Source organism: Cryptomeria japonica, chromosome 6 (assembly GCF_030272615.1).
Source record: "Cryptomeria japonica chromosome 6, Sugi_1.0, whole genome shotgun sequence".
NCBI classification, from domain to species: Eukaryota; Viridiplantae; Streptophyta; class Pinopsida; order Cupressales; family Cupressaceae; genus Cryptomeria; species Cryptomeria japonica.
Genome location: NC_081410.1, coordinates 494,705,614 through 494,722,698, shown reverse-complemented (window position 1 = coordinate 494,722,698; position 17,085 = coordinate 494,705,614). Strand labels below are relative to the sequence as shown.

The 17,085-nt window shown below is 36.2% G+C and overlaps 1 protein-coding gene across 5 annotated transcripts in view; it reads left to right on the top strand.

Moving 5' to 3' along the window:
- Positions 1–17,085, top strand: part of LOC131052783 (protein BUNDLE SHEATH DEFECTIVE 2, chloroplastic) — a 155,717-nt gene that overhangs the window by 13,366 nt on the left and 125,266 nt on the right. For all 5 annotated transcript variants that reach the window (XR_009107517.2, XR_009358243.1, XM_057987408.2 and 2 more), the window contains exon 3: positions 11,736–11,796. Coding sequence is in view for 3 of the 5 variants with exons in the window: in XM_057987408.2 (XP_057843391.1) it covers positions 11,736–11,796 (61 nt within the window). In the remaining 2 variants the exon portion in view is untranslated. The remainder of the gene's footprint in view (positions 1–11,735; positions 11,797–17,085) is intronic.

The following is a 17,085-nucleotide window of genomic DNA, read 5'->3' as shown; positions in this document are numbered from 1 at the left end:
TCACTTAAGAGTCATTTGATTTACTTAAAAGTTATTTTATTTTATTTTATTTATTTTTTGATCGGTAGAAGTTATTTTATTTTTTACTTTAGAACTATTTAATAATTTTATTTATTTAGGAGCTATTTTATAATAATAAGAAAAGAGAAATATATGTGGGCTATGTCTTAAATCCGTCTATTTGGAGAAGCTGTTCTTATATAAATAAATTTGGCTTAGGGGGCCATACTCATTGTATTAACTTCTAGAAAATATTACAAAGTATTGTTTGCTCCAAAATGGAGGACCTAGTTTTTGGGGTGCATAGATTTCTCCTATATGTACTATTAACAATGTTCTATATAGTTTATCCTTATCTATAGAGGGTTTGTATATTCACCCTTATACATTTCAACTGTTTCCTTGTTATTTCTTATGCTTTCTGTTCTGTTTCCTCCTCTCCATTCCTATTAGTTGCCTATCTCCAACGCAAATGACTAGTTTATCCCAAGTTAGGGGGCTGCCCTAGTAGCAAATTTTAGGAATTTGATTCCCCACTTTGCTTGGTGTCTTCAAAGAGTTTCATTTTGTCCAACAACAAAAACTATAAATGGTATCCATGGTTCAACCGGTACAACGTTAAGTGTTGGCCATATTCTTGTGCCTAGATGGAAGCCATAGCCCATTCAATGTTGTCTAGAATAGCTTAGAGCCCTTTTCGCTAGCGGGCCTGATTAAAGACTTTGAAACCATCTTCATAGTTTCAATGTCTTCTTTCTCTAAAAAACAACAAACATTGAAGATACATTAATGTTTACCCTAATTTTTTGAGCTATTGAATGGAATAGCTCATTAAGGGTCACTCTAATAGCATGTATCATGATTATTTCATTCACCTTGAAGGTATTCCTCAACCCAAGATCAAATATCTCTCCTAGAAATGCAATTTGTCTTTTCTTTCCCACCAGGATCAATCGTACATTTACTCGAAGGCTGCCAAGAACAGAACGAATTCGAAGAATATATGATCCCAATGTGGGGGGTGATGACACATCTAAATATTATGATTTGTATGCTTGGCATTCAACTCTGTAACCATGAAAGGATCCCTTACATTGGCTTCACTTGTGTTTGCGACAACCTTGCCACCTTCTAATGATGGAGCCTTGCAATTTGCGAAGGGGCATTATTGAATATGTTTGGAACTAGCTTTTGCCATGTATGTAGTGAATTGTCTGCAATGCAATCTCCTTCCATGTCTATTGCCAAGTTGACAAGTGATTCTACATGACTATTGATCACCCTAAAAACCTGCTTTATTGTGAATGTTGATAAGTATTCAGTGAGGAGCCAATGTTGCCTTAGGATACTATTTATTTTCCATTCTAGGGAGGCTTTCTTTTTGATAAATTTTATTTGAGCACTGAATTGCCCTCAATATGCACTTGTTTGACTCCACATTGTTCGCAAATTTGAAGGCATGGAGAAGCGCTTGTGCTTCATTATTGGTTCTTGGTTGTAGTTTTTTCCAAGTTACTCCAACTATCTTCCCTCCATGATCCCTAATTATATAGCCAGCTCTTGAGATGCCAAGTTTCCCTTAGACACTCCATTGAAACTGAGTTTAAACCAGCCTTTGGGGAGGGTGATCCATTGTATTCCCTATCTAGAGTTTGACTTGGGATTAATCCCGCCATCCCCATGAACAGGGGTATTTCGAGAAGTTATTTTATTTTACTTTAGAACTATTTATTTTATTTTATCTATATTATTTATGTTATTTTTTTTCACTTTATTTTAATTTTTACTTTGAAAAGTGTAGTCAATATTGTATACTTATATGTTACTTAGTAATAGTTTTGTTTTTAAAAAAAAAAAATTCGACTTTGTTTTGGTTTATATGTACATATTAATGACATGAGACTCCTTGATGCCATTAGAACATCTCTTAGTATAATTAATAATATGAATATAAATATAATTTTTATTCATAATATATAATAATTTAATAAAGAATAAAATATAAATTTTATAATTTTATAAATAGATTCTTCTCTAGGTAAATCACCACTAACTTTAGCACAATGACACATTGTGGCAAGTGGCAACATGTGAGTGCTTTAGGTAGGCTGCTGTTATAGGGTCATTTGTTCCACCCTTTAATGGGAAGAAATAGGAAATACTTATTTCCTCCTACCACTAAAATCTTTGTGTTTTAGTATTCGTTTGATCTTTTAGGGGTTTCCTTGCAACAAGGTGCATTGGAGGCACTTCTTAGGAAGAATACTGTAAACTTTGTCAGAAATGCCTTTAATTTAAGGGAGAGTGGCAAAAAGGAGGTCATAAGTGTTAATCTCCTTGGGTTTGGAGATCGAGCAAGACTTGACTTGTTTAAATGCCATTGCAATATGTTTGCTCCTTTATCCATTCAATTTGAGGACTTTGGAAAGGTGGGCAATCTCTTGGTCCAAGTTTCTGGTGTGACAAATATTAGAGGTGCTAGTGACCAAATTTTTTATGGATACTAGCTTTTTGGGCAGGGTGCTAATGAGAGGAAGAGTGGAGATGGAGATTAGTGTGCCTAGCTTTTTGGAAGACATGGTGAGGTAAGGACCCATCAGACTTTTTGATGGGCAAAATGTCAAGAGAGTTGGTCATTAGTTTCCAACTCTTAGGTAAAAGAAATGCACAAAGCTAAGTTGTTCAGGTGCTGACAAAATTCTTCTAGCTTCTTAGGGTCATAAGGCCAACAAAAGTTGGTATTATCAACATACTGATCCTGTCATTTGGGTTTGAGAGGAAAGGAGTTTAAAGAAATTTCTTTGAAATGCTCCTTGTAAAGGTTAGCCACGATGAGCTGAGAGGAGATCTCATGGCAACTCCATCCAACTATTTGTAGACCTCTCCTTGGAAAGTAAATGTGGATCTTAGACATAACTCTACCAAGTAGGTGACCTCATCATTAGTCTTACATTTAACTATCTCAATGAAGTTGGAGATGGAAACCTTGGTAAAGAAGGAAACAACATCAAAGTTGACTAGTAGGTTAATTTCTTCTTAACTTTTTTGTCCTTGACAAAAACCACAAAGTGTTCAAAATTTTTAATGAGAGATTAGATCTACTCACAAGTGGTGAGATTAGCTTGGCTAAGTAGGTAGCAAGCTTGTAAGTAAGGGAGTCCACGGTATTTATAATGGGTTTAAGAGGAATCCCAAACTTGTGGATTTTTGGAACACCATAAATGTGGGGGGAATCTCTTTGGAGGGTAAAAGCTGCTTTTTGGCAATATCTTTGAAATAAGAAAGGAAAATGGCAGTTTTAATTTGTAAAAAAAATTTGGAGATGGAGTTGCGGGTTAGGATTTTAAAGTTCTCACCATGAAAAAGAAGATTGAACATCTTGGAGATTTAGCTAGACTACTTCATATTAACCGTGGCATCCCCTTTGCCAATCTTCAAAGTTTGGCTTTGGGAATGTTGCACTTGGGTGTTTTGGCATGCCTCAGAGTGACAACACAATCTAGTCTGTTTTTCTTAGCCAAATCCTCAAGAAGAGATCTCATTACATTCTCAATTGAAACCTTTTTTTGAAAATTTGAAAGAAAGGGTATCTATGTGAGTGTTAGAAAGGTTGACAACCAACTTCTTTTTTCAACCTTGAATAATTTTAAGCAAGTGGTGGAGACTCATAGGAGAGGAAAAAGAGAATCGGGGGATTGGAGGTTTGGTGACACAAGAATACATAAAAGATGGCATGAACAAGAGGGGCAGGTGGTTATGGGTAGGGGATCACTAGAATTGAGAGAGGCTGACTTAGCGGAAGAGTGGAGAACTGGATAGTTGCTATGGATGGGGTCACTTGGAGAAACCAAATCTAAGGCTGAAATGTGGAGAGCTTTGGGAGAAAGGGGGAAAAACCTATGCTGGGAAGAGAAGCGCTGGGAGTGGCTCGAGGAGCGCTGAGCTGCGACTTAGAGATCGCATTACAACTAATGCCAAGATTGGCTTTTGATGAAGAATGTTGAGAAATAGCTCTAGAGCACGTACTTGGCATACTGGGAAGGTGGCTGTCGAGGCAAGATTATTGCTGGTCCTTGGCATGAGAGAGGTTGTGGACTGAGGAGACTGTGTGATAGACACCTTCATAAGAGTCCCTTGAATTGGCAAGAAATATGGTTTGTTAATGGATGGCAGAGCCTTAGACACATGAGGTGATGGAGTAGGATGATTAAGTGAAGAAGAATGGCATCATAGACGGGTGAGGCTTGAGAGGTAAGGCAAGGAGTGCAGGAGCTTTCTGGCTGAAGAAACCATACTGATTGTGTTTTCTGCCATACTACTCTATCTTTTTACTTATCTTCTGTCACAAAATTCACTTTCTATTTTTTCTTATATTTCTTATTCTACTCATTGTGATCATGGTTTGCAATTCATCATTTTACATTCTCTTCTCCCATTCTCTCTCTACATCTTGATGATGTCTCATGGAGTAGATCGAAAGCGTTGATGAGAAAAATTATCACGCAGTTTAATCCATAGAACTATCTTACAATATGCTATGTATGTCAAGGCTGTTTCCTGAATATCTTGTTTTTTCACCTTGTTTTGGTTGGTCTGGGTTCAGAATCATATGAACCCTGTGCCCCCAATTGCAAACCAGTACTGGATCCAAACCTGGACCAGTTTGGCCTGGGTCATGCCTCTGTTACTGTTGAAACCAATTTCATAATCTTTGAGCATTGTAACAGTCTTTCCCCTCCTTAAATTGTTTTGTAATTGCAGTGTTTACAGCTGTAATAGCTTTGGGCCTTCATGTGGCATCCATCTCTGCCAGATGCTTCCATTGAGTGAGATGTTTTGATAGTATCTGAGTCCATAATTTGTTATTTGGATTCTTTGTCTCAGAGAATTTTATTCCCTAGTTCAGATAGTAAATTGCAAGGCACTCAACTAATTCCATCCATAAAAGACCACGGAGAGCTCCACTTGATCCATTTTGCATGAGGCAATTGCATCTAGTGTCTCTGCTATTGTTATCACAGTATCTTTTGTTAGCATGTCTTGCTACTCTGGACTAGTCAGTTCAACTTCAAAATCTACTTTAAACATATGTTCAATCCATGGAAGTTTTATAAATCTGCACAACTAATTTCTCAGTTGTGTAGCCATACTTTGCTAGATGAATGCAAACAAGTTGGATTCAGAAGTTGCATTTTTCATTTTGTTTCATTCAAATATAGTGCTGGAGCGGGGCATATGTGTGATGAGTTTTAAGTTGCTTGTAGCCTTTTCAATGTTCTTTCTTCAAAACCTCTTTCCGAAAGGTTTCTCCAACTATAGCCTTTGTAAGAAGGTGGTGACCACACAATTGAGAATAGTACAGCCGCATCTTCCTTGTCAAGCCTTATGTCCACAACAATTGTCAATGAGGTTTAAACTCTGCAATAAAAACGTCACGGACTGAACTGTTTTCATTATTGCTCATGACTTAAATTTGTCAAGCTACATTAATATCTTCCTCTGACATTCTTCATAAAGATTATTCTGAAAAGTTTTTGTTACGATTCTTCATTATAAGATTCCCACTTGTCCTGATACTCATCAATGAGGCTAACATATTATTTACTCTTTCCAAATATTTTGCCATTGGTACAGCTTCTCCCTGAAGAGCCAAGAAAGAGCTCTGATACCACTGTTATGAACCGAAATATGTTTTTGAAAAATTCAGAGATAAAATTTTAAAATCTGAAATGACTATTATAACCTTAGGTTTGAAACTTCAATCAAAACTGATAACTGAAATCAGGCATTTCTGAATCTGCTGTAGAGTCTTAAATATAAAAGTGATTTTATGAAACTAAAACTCAGAAAATAACAAAAAATGAAATCTGGAACTTTTGAAAATATGAAACGATTATTTGAGACACTGGGAATTAAACAGATATTTAATATTGCTGAACTAAATTAAGCAGTAGTTAATAGAAAGAGATGTTTTACTTATGGATGCCAACTTGGGCCTAATTAAGGCAGTATGGATGCTTCATTGGCCAAACACAGTCTTCAGATTTGTGCACAAGAGCTTCTTTCTTCCAAATATATCACTTTACTACTTAGGAGTCTATTTATAACCTTTTTCCCCTTAAGCTCTTTCACCTCTTGCATGCTGGATAACTGATTTTCTTACAAAAGTACATCAACAAACTAAAAGCCAAAATGGACTCAAAAACTGGAGCCAACTTATCAACAACTACATTTCTTAAAAACATTTGTGGTGGACCCATGATAGTGCTGAGGCTTACCATTATTGAGCATAGTGATGGAATATGAACATATCCTAAAAAAAGTTTTCAATTGTAAATGTTGTAATTTAAATCAAAACTTGGATTCTGCATAGGATACAAAATGTGAAATGATCACTTCTGGACCTCTGGTATATTATATCAAGAAACCTTTAATGGGCATCTTTATAGAGATTCTTGGATATGAAGTAGGATCATCATAGTGCTAGATTTACCAGTAGTAGTTGCCTAAGGTAAGAAGTCCTAGAAGACACAATTAAAGACAACTTCGTTTATTGCCATGAAGTAGGATTGACCGATCTTAACTACTCTTGTCAACAAATGAAAAAACTAATTTTGGTTAACCACAGTCAATCTCATTTAAATTCAACTTGGAATCAACAATTGAGCATCCTCTAATGACTACCATATTGGATCTTTTAAAAATAAATTCACATAAATAAAATGAACTTAATCCTGTATTAAGCTTGAAAACTGAAAAAAACGCATGTACTGTCCTGTTCTTTACTAAATGGAGAATAATACTTTCAAAAATCATGAACTGTTATGTATATTTGAGAAGTCAAACTTTTAATTTTTTCCCTCAAATTTCACAATTTCAGAAAGCTTTTGTTCTATTTTGTAGGCTTGAAGACAAGAATAGAAAGGAAAGTGACCAAAATGGCACTACAATGCTCAACCTTTTGCTCCATTTTCATAGCTTGGAATGTTTGAACTTTGAACTTCTTTTTCCAATCATTGATCTAGATTCATGTTCTTGAAAAAGCATCTCATCTTTATTTATGTCAAGTTCATCCACATTCTGGATCATTTTCCCTCGTAAATATATTCCAGCCGTGGGAACTTATGAGGCTTTCACCCATGCCAAATGAGTAACAATGGCAGGACAACTTCATGATTTTTCTGAGATTTTGGTTGTTTGTATTCTGGTCTTGCATTTTCCAGCATATGGGGCTGTTTTTTCCAGTCTTGAGTCTTGTGACTGTTACCTGCAGACTATTGAATTGGTTTGACACAGTTTCTTGTGACTATTTTTTGCCTAGGTTGAAGCTTCGTTTAAAGCCTGCTAAAGCAGACTTGTAAAAATAGTGTCTTGCTGAAAAATTTCATGATTTTGTTATGGCGTCAAAAAATATTTATAGTAGGTGCATATAGGCGATTGCTTTCTACATTTTTGTTTGGGTTTTTCCTCCTGCTGTTAATTTATTGTCTTTATGGTTACCAAGGGTGGAGTTTCATGCATGAAGCAAATTTCTTGACTGTGTTGGATTCAAGAAATTTCCTTAAGAGCAAGCGAAGAAGAGTAGGGTATGTTGGTTTTGAGGCTTGATCCTTTGGCTAAAGCTTTATTTAACTTGAAAGAAGCTTCCCTTTCTAAATTTTTCAGCGTATGTCCTTAATAGATCAACTATTCAATACAACATTTGGATTAAAGATACACGATGCATATGGATCTATCAAAGGGGCTAATTGTTCAATATTTTTCTTGCGAATCTGCCTACCCATTACAGTGATTTTTTATCCTAGAAGAGTAGTTTAGCCTATTACATAATAATATAACATTAAAAAGATTCAGTGCTTTGGTTCTCTATTAGACCTGGCAAATTCTTTTCTGTGTTTGATGATTTTTTTAAGAACAGTTCCGTTTTTTCTATTTTAAATATACTTTTTTATCTTGAAATTTAACTGGCCAGACTTGCATAATTGAAATTACAATTTGGAGGAGATGTACACTGTCATGACTCTAGGTCCTGAAATTATAGAACAGAGAATAAGTTACCTTCAAAATCCGTTCAACACTAGAAGCAGCATAAACTAAGGAAAATAATATTTAGACGATACAGGGGTAAAAAGGAAAATCCTATTGTCAATGCAAGGGGATCACATATTCCAAGTTGGTGTGCTGACTAGCTGGAGACCCAAATATTTCTGTAATGTCCCCTACTTCAAAATTTTTAGTGAAATGACAATAAGCTTTTGTCACTTTTCTCTTTTTAAAAAACAATATTATATTGCATATATTTTCCATGCTTTATTTAGAACTGTAAGACCAGAATCAACCATGAATAAATCATCAATGGGTCAACCACAAAAACCCTCAAATCTATTCAAGATTCTAATCTACCAATGAAGTATGTAAAGATGAGTGCAAGAAATAAGAAAACAACAAAGTATACCTTCAAGCACCCATTTCATTTATCTCCATTGTCCTTTGAGTTTTCTTCGAATGGTGGTATTGTTGCTCTTAGAAATTCATAAGCACAAGTGATATTAAGATATTGGAAAAGCTCAAAGATAGTAGTTAAAGAAATAATGAAGAAGAGAGTTTGAATTTATAGATTGACAGGAAGATAGATCAACGGTGGAGTTTGAATTTATAAGTACAAGTGATATTTAGATATTGGAAAAGGTTAAAGATTGTGTGTAAAGAAATAATGAAGAGAGTTTGACTTTATAGATTGACATGAAGATAGATCAATGGTGGAGTTTGAATTCATCCCAGAAGAAGATCAATGTGTAATTTCCCCTTCTCAGTTCTAGGAAGATAGATCAATGGTGGAGTTTGAATTTATCCCAGAAGAAGATCAATGTGTAATGTACCCTTCTCAGTTCTAGACTGATGGATGGAGGGGTGTTTGCAGGAGTTCTATAGTTTGCTCTCTGGATTCTTTCTGGGTTTTTCATGAGCTTCAGGATGGTATAACATGCATTCCAATTAGAGAAGATTTTTGAATTTACTATTTTTAGTAAATTGCGACGGCTGTTTGCTCTCTAGTTTCTTTCTGGGGTTTTCATGAGCTTCAGGATGGTATAACATGCATTCCAATCAGAGAAGATTTCTGAATTTACTATTTTTAGTAAATCGTGACAGGATGATGACTGTTTGCTTTATAGGGTTTTTTCTGGGTTTTTTGAGAGCTCTAGTGTGGTTTGACAAGCAAATTCTTCGGAGATGATTTCCGGACTTACTATTTTTAGTAAGTCACGACGACTGCTCAGAATATGCTCAAATGGAGATTGGAGTCACTCACTATTTTTAGCAGTGCTATTTTTAGTAAGTGCTTTTTTTAGTAAATGCTATTTTTACTAGTATAGTTGTGCAGTAGAGGAACACTTGGGTTCTATTCTCAACAATTCCGTTCAGTAGTGGTCTCTCCAAGATTCTTGGAATCTATTTTTGGTAAATAAATTTGATTATTTATATAATATTACTTTCATATGACTTTACTTGGGCGATATTTAATATTTTTTTTGTAAAGTCAAAAAAAAGGTGTTTTGGGCATCCAAGCTAGACTTAGAGAATAAGGAAATATTTTATTGAATGGAAATTCATATTTGGTGTCCAACTTTGGGAAAAATTAAAAAGAAGCAAAAGATATAAGTTATATTTTATTTCCCTAATGAGGCGTCCACTTTGGAGGGAAAAGTGAATTCAAATTTTGGGGGCACAAGTCTATAAATAAGACCCTTCTCTCCTTCATTTGGTTATGCTGGAATTTGATAATGAAGTGCTGCTGAAATGCTTGCAGAATCTTGGCTTCGGGGTTGTGTGCTCTCCTAGCTTTATCACAGTTTCGAGTTTGAAAGACAACTCCTAGCTATCTAAGGAATTTCATTAAGAGATTTCCAGTGTTTTTTTAGAGAAGATTGGAGAGTTCTTTTGGTGTTAAACAAACCCTACAGTTGAAGTACATTTCTATTCATCCTGGTGGGAGTTGTTATTGGATCTTTGTGGATACTAGCTCAAAATACTCGTATGCTTTGGGTGATATTTTGTTCATATTTTGATGGATGCTAGTAGAGAGCTTGATTTATGGTTGCAGATCAAACTAGTTGCTGATCGCCCTAGTCATTTATCAGCATTGAAAGGCATGCCCTTGTTACAACTCTATTTTGGTGGTGAGTTCGTATCTTGGTCGCCTAGCTCTCCTACTTCATTTGCATACAACTTGAGCTCATTTGAAGGAGTCACGAGGGAGTTGTGAACACTTTGGTGATACTACAGCGGCTGGTTTTTCTGAAAATCAGACCTCATCCTTCACACTTCAGGGCTGGCAACATGGTTATTGATCTTCTAATTTCAAGTATCATTTCCCTTCTAAGTTAGCTCATGTAATAACTTGTTTAGTAGTACTAAACAACGTTTTGTTATCATTTTCAGAAGCTAACTCCATCCCCATTGAGCAAGTGGAAGTGGCTGGTCATACCACCAAGTTTTGTGTTTTTCAAGTATTTCCGGTTTACTTGTAATTCCCGCTGAAAAGTGGAAGCGGCTGGTTTACCACCAAGTGATTGCTAAGTTTTAGTCATTTTATAATCCCCCACTGGATAAGTGGAAGTGGCTGGTTATACCGCCAAGTTTTGGGTTGTTAAGCTTTCTATGTTTTGTAATCTCCCACTACAAAATTAGTGGAAGTGGCTGGTCAAACCGCCATCATGTAATGCTTTCATTGTTTATGTTTTCCTCCCACAGCATAAGTGGTCGAGACGAATGTTTGCTAATGCTAATGGGTGCTGAATGTTGTTTTTGAAAACTGAAAAATCTAAGGGGGTCATTTCACAATGGTCCAGATTGAATGAGAGGAAATTGAGGCTAAAGATGGAAAGGGCATAATGGGAGACAGACAAAGTGGAGGAAGTGCTGTAAGAGAGGAGTGGACAAGTGGCTAGGAGGTTAGAGGGATTAAATAAATTAAAAATTATTTAATACATGATGGGAATAAAATAAATAAAATGTTAAATTTTATTTATTTTTGGAGGAACTTTAGATATGAATAACTAAATAAATTGATTATAGAAGAAAAGTTAGCTAATTAAATAATTAAAAATAATTTTATAATTATAGTGAACTAGAGGAATAAGCAGTAAATGAGTCAAATAAATAATTAAACAAGGATAAAGATTAACTAAATAAATAATAAAGATTATTTAATTAATTTTGGAAGAAATAAGATAATTAAATATTTAAGAATTATCTAATTAAATTGGTGAAGGGGAAAAATTTGAATTTGGATTTGAAGAAGTGAAATGAAATTAGCTTAACTAAATAATAAAATTATTTAATTAATTTATGAAGAAGAAATGATGAAGTGAGTGGTTAATTTTCAGTGTCTACAAGAACTAAAAGTTTAGGTTTGGTAGATCTTCATGGATTGGAATATACCATGCTATGGGCTATTCAATTTGCACCATTCATAGAATTAATTATTCTTTTATAAGGTTTACATTCAAGAAATAGAGTAGCTGAAAACGTACAAAATCACCGACCTATTTTGCTAAGATAATTTTCCTTAAAAAGACGAAGTATATATTTTCAGGCTTGATAGTACATGCTAATCATAGGATGCATAAAAATTAAGGTGATGTTTTATTTCAAGTATAATATTATTGTTCTCATTTCCAGTTTCACATTGGCATGTTTAATTTTGGGCTGTTGTCATGAATGATCCTTCTCAGGTTGCTGAGAGTACTCCTCCAACTAAAGGAAGCATACTTTGTAATAATTGTGACGGAAATGGTAAGCATGGCAATCTTACATGGCAGAGATATTTTTTGTTCAAGTTAAGAGCTAGATTTGAATGTCCTAGACAGTGTAGTTTTTGTTTATCTTGATGTGTGTGCTCATGTGTGCAGGATAAATGGATTACTGTATAGTTTTGTAGGCATTATATTGTGATGTTTCATAAAAATAAATAGGAAAACATTGACTATACACTTCCATAGTGTATGATCACTATTTATGTACTCTTGATTAACCTGCTGTTCTTGGGAAAGTTTTTCTTTCCTCTCCTTGATCGCTTACGACTTATAAAAACTGACCATCTTATTAAAATATAATAGAACTCTTGGATTGTAAGAAGAAATGTAGTTCTGTGTGACAGTGCTGCCAAGGACACAAGTAGACTTCTGAACATTGGATGGATATAAGAAGAAGAAATATAAAATTTAGAAGATATCATAAATTCCATAAATAGATAGTGGGGATAAAACTTGGAAGATAATTCCTATACATAGTTCATGGAGACATTTCAACTATCTCATATTCCCAAGCATTAGGACCACAACTTTTGGGCTAGACTTATGCTCAAGCAACTCCAGTATTCATGACAGATCTCTGCTGGACTTGGTACATGATGGACTATGGACTAAAACTGCAATTTGCTCAAGGCCAGTAATCTTGAACAACTGACTCTCAGTTGAGTCTTCCTGTGTCATTTGTGCAAAGCCTCATACTCGTACTTGCAAAATGACATGGCATCTGTACTCATGCGTTTCAAAATAACATTGCATTAAAAGAGGTCTACTCAAGAAAGTAGATGAAGGATAAAATCTTATTTGTCAAATGGAATGCCAGTTTCTTTTTGATATATTCTGGTATGAATCTAAACCTTGCGTTATTTAAATCCTGCTTGGTTTGGTGGCTGTATAAAGAATGAACTGTTTTCTTCATTTCCAGACTAATAGAAAATCATCATTCTAAAAGCAAGGGAAAGACTGTTGGGTAGCTTTAAATATCAGCTCGCTCCTTTTAATTGGACTGGAGAATCGGTAAATAAAACTTTGATTTTAGCATAATGTCCTCAACAGTTAGATGAACATCATATCTGCCATTGTCTTCATACCACATAAACTAATTTGGTAATTCAATCAATCAGAGTAGAATCTTTCTTCAATGGGATGACCCTCTGCTGGAGGCAATCCATTGTCAAATGTATCCCAACATTTTCATATAAATCAGTTGCATTGCCAGGACTGTTATACTTTTCTAAAAAACATGATTCGAAAAAATTGTATTGAAGTATCAAATCAGAAAGAGATAGAGGACGAGGCTATGTTAACTGTTGCAATACATGGCAATAAATAAAAGTAGAATGGTAATAAAAGCTTTGTGTCTAAGCTATGTCTTTACACTACATATTGAATTGAATAAAAACATGTTAAAAAGTTTGTAACTGAAAGATGATGCCATCTATATGAAACTATGACACGCAAGAGTGGCAATACATTAGAATACATTTTGAAAATCCAGAAAATAGCACTACAACATCTTACTAGATATGCCCTCCGTGCATGTAAAAAACTGTATCCCTATATTTGATACAAATGTTAATATGATAACCCTTCGAATGCCTAATATATGGGCCATGTATGTACCTGTATCTTTGTATGGCTTGATATTCATTACCATTTGACATCTGCAAGAAGTGAACATTCTCTGTGTCCTGGTAAGTTCTAGGCAATTACAAATACAACAATTGCTTCTTGTTGTAACGTTGTAAATTGCACCCCTTGCAATTCCACGTCACATTAACGCCTTTGCTTTAAGCTGAATTGGAGATATACTTTTGCTTCCATTTGTTCGCCTGCTTGGTTCACCTTGTCAACCTTTTTGTCCGTTTTCCCAACTACGTTGACTGTTTGACTCGGGGACATTTGTGCACCGCGGAGACGTTTGCGTGCTGCGCTAACGCCCTGCGAAAATGCAGTCTGAAGGTGGTTGTTGGAGTGTTATACCTACTATTTTCTACAGTGTAACACCCCCTTCTGTGCGCACCGACATGGGGATTCTTCCTGGGGTTGTTTATCACGCCTTTTTGGCTTCATTTTGGCTCTCTAATCATTTTGATCATCTTTGGTAAACTTCTTCTTGTTTCTCTTAATAAATTTTCACTGGTTCTTGCCTACGTTGGCACTAACCATTGTTGAACTTGTTCATTTCTCTCATCCGCCATTCTTGCAACTTTGTGTATCTGAGGGTTTTACGCTCATCTTCACTTTGACAGGTTTCCGCTTTCATGGTGTTGAAGGGGAGTTTGTTCCCTCTTGTTCATTGCATCTTACCATCACATCTCCATTATCATATCGATTATCTTACTTCTTCCTTTGTATATCTTTTATCTATCTTGGTTGTTTGTGGATGTGGAAACACCAAAGCGGGGGTCTGACTGTGGCAGACCTCATAAACACAACCCCAATGTCTCATCCTTTTGTTTTGTGTGCAAGTTTGTTGGAGAGGAGTCATGCTTGCTAGAAGCTTCATTCTTTGGCGTCGTGTGAGCTTTTCCTTTTGATCTCTTTTTCTTTTATCTTTATTATCGTTATTTACTTTGTTTATTGTTATTTAGTACCTTTCATAACATTAAAAGCATAAAAACCCAAAGCTTTGTCACTTTTGTATTTTCTAGTACAGTCTCCATATTTTGTTCATACAAGATGCCAATGCGCTGCGCTATTGTACATGACTCGGACGTGCATCCTAGATAGAGAGTTTACAAAGGTCACCAAACGATCTTTGTGCCTTGTGCTTTTGGGTCTTGTAGTCAAAACATTTTTATCTGTTGGTACTTGACAACTTTGTGCTTTGTACTCAATGAGTTGACCTAGAGGTTTGAGGACTTCGACAGTTTGCTCTGAGTGGAGAGGAAGATTAGTAAGTCCTTGAGAGGTTTAATCGCCTTTTGTAGTGGTTCACTTTTCCCACTACATTTTGATGAACTTGACATGAACTCACCTCTTGTGTGTGTGCGTTTTTCATTTAAAGCTCTGTAAACTTTTCTTAAACAAAAAATAATTTAGTGCTTGTGTTGGGCTCCTCTTTTGCACTCTTTCGGAGTTCTTTGAAGTGTTTGTAAGGCTTGTCTGTGAGCTTTACGACCCAAACTGCCTTTGGGGTTGTTGTGAGGAACTTCTAGAGCAATTATTCCTTCTGATCGTTATAGTCCTTCTAGACTTGGCCCGATGTTCTTGGGAATTGTAGACCTGAATGATCCTTTTGCTTCCCATCTATTTCCTAAGACTATTATCACAGGGGGCTCTTCTACATCTAGCTCACAACCTAATTCCTGGAACCAACATTCCGACGAACAGTTCTCGTGGGTCTCTTGCTATCAATCATGAGCTTGCTCTTACAATTCTGTTTGACCAGATTCAGTCCTTATAGGAGACCCTGAGGGATTTCAAAGGGTTCTTGAGCTAGGAGATTGTCCTCCCTAGGTTGGTTTTGTGATTAATAATCTGAGAGACATGCTTATCTCACAAATAGTAAGTGTCTGGAGGTGTTAAGGGCTTTATCAATGGTCGTAAGATCTCATGTTCCGCTTGCCGAGGCTAGCACCTAGGACAATCAATTTGATACCACTAGTACACAGATTGGTGTCACTATCCTTGGGGTGCCAGTCCACATGGTGAATGTTGGACCTACTTTTGATTTGTTATCAGGTGGCATTATCTCGAGTATTAATGTTTCCCAAACTCCCTTGGGGTATATAGGCATGTCTACAAGCTGCACTGTTGTTGCTTCTATTGCTTAGGCTTCTTTCGCTAGCATTGGTGTGGGTGCTAGTATTGGCCTTGGTGCTGGTGCTAGAGGTGGTTTTGGTGCCCGTGCCTTTGCTGTTGCGCATAATCCGCCTTTGCCTCCACCTAATAATCTTGTTCTGAATACCATTTTGCAGAATATGGGATAGCTGCAGCAACAACTTACCACCCTTGCATCTGCCGCTTACCAATCCTCCCAGCATATTATCATTACAGTCTGCTTGACCTGGGTATCTTGAACACCATTGTTTCCCAAGGGGCCGAGGCATTGAAATTCGACCGATATAACGGAGAAGGAGATCCACATGTTCATATTGTTTCTTTTATGATTGTATGCATTGACTATCATAACTTGGACTTTGTTTTGCTAAAGCTATTCTCTTGGTCTCTTAAGGGGACCGTGCTAGAGTGATACAGTTCCTTACCTAATCATTCTATTAAAACATTCAATTAGCTTATGGATGCATTTCTTATGAGGTTTCAAGAAAACATTAGCAACAAGGTCACTATCGTTGATGTTGTTCACTGTAAGCAAAAGCCAAATGAGAGGGTTACAAATTTTATCTCTCGTTATGAGTCCATATCTACTAAAATCCCCTTTGCCCTACCAGACAGTGATTTATAGAGGATGTTCATTGGAAATCTGCAACCAAGATTGAGGGAGAAGCTCTCTCTTAATTGATAGTTGAATTTTACCAATTTGTTTTCCATGCTCACTGACTATCAGCATACGCTGGCTCAGTTTAGAGATTCTTCTTCGAACTCTCTTGCTGATGCCTTTGGGGGTGAGTTTTCTTTCAAGAAGGTCTAGAAAGAATAAGGTTGTGGCGAATGTTATCACTGTGCCTTAGGCAACTAAGAGATCTACACAGGAGCCACAACAGAATTGGGTTTTCACTAAATTATCTGAGTCCCATTTGATCATATTGTAAAAACTTATAAAGGATAATCTTGTGACCCATCCTGAGATTAGATTGCTACTCGACAACATACCATATCTTGTTGGTATGATGGGTCTAAATTCTGTCAGTATCACCATGTGCTTGGCCATGACACCTAGCATTGTATGTGTTTGCAACACATAGTCCATGACCATATAGACAGTGGTGCTATTCGGGTTGGTGATCCGAAACAAAAATCTAACACATTTGTTGATAAGGCGAATAGTGAGCTCCAGATCTATATTGATCCCTTTCCACTACATTTGTTTAACTTCCATCTTTGCATCATCATATCCTGCATCGAGTGGTGGCTCTTATGTTAAGACGGTCACTATCACTTTGATCTCGCTCCCTAGCCAGAGGATGAAATCTTATGATATATCTTTCACACCTCTAGATGCCCTTATTGTGGGGAGCCTTCTCCTTTGTACATCCTTGCAAAGATAAATGATCACACTGTCACAAGTGTGATGGTTGACTCCTCATGTAGAGTTGATGTTATCATGGAGGAGGCTCTATTTATTAATGGTTTACATAGAGAAAGATAT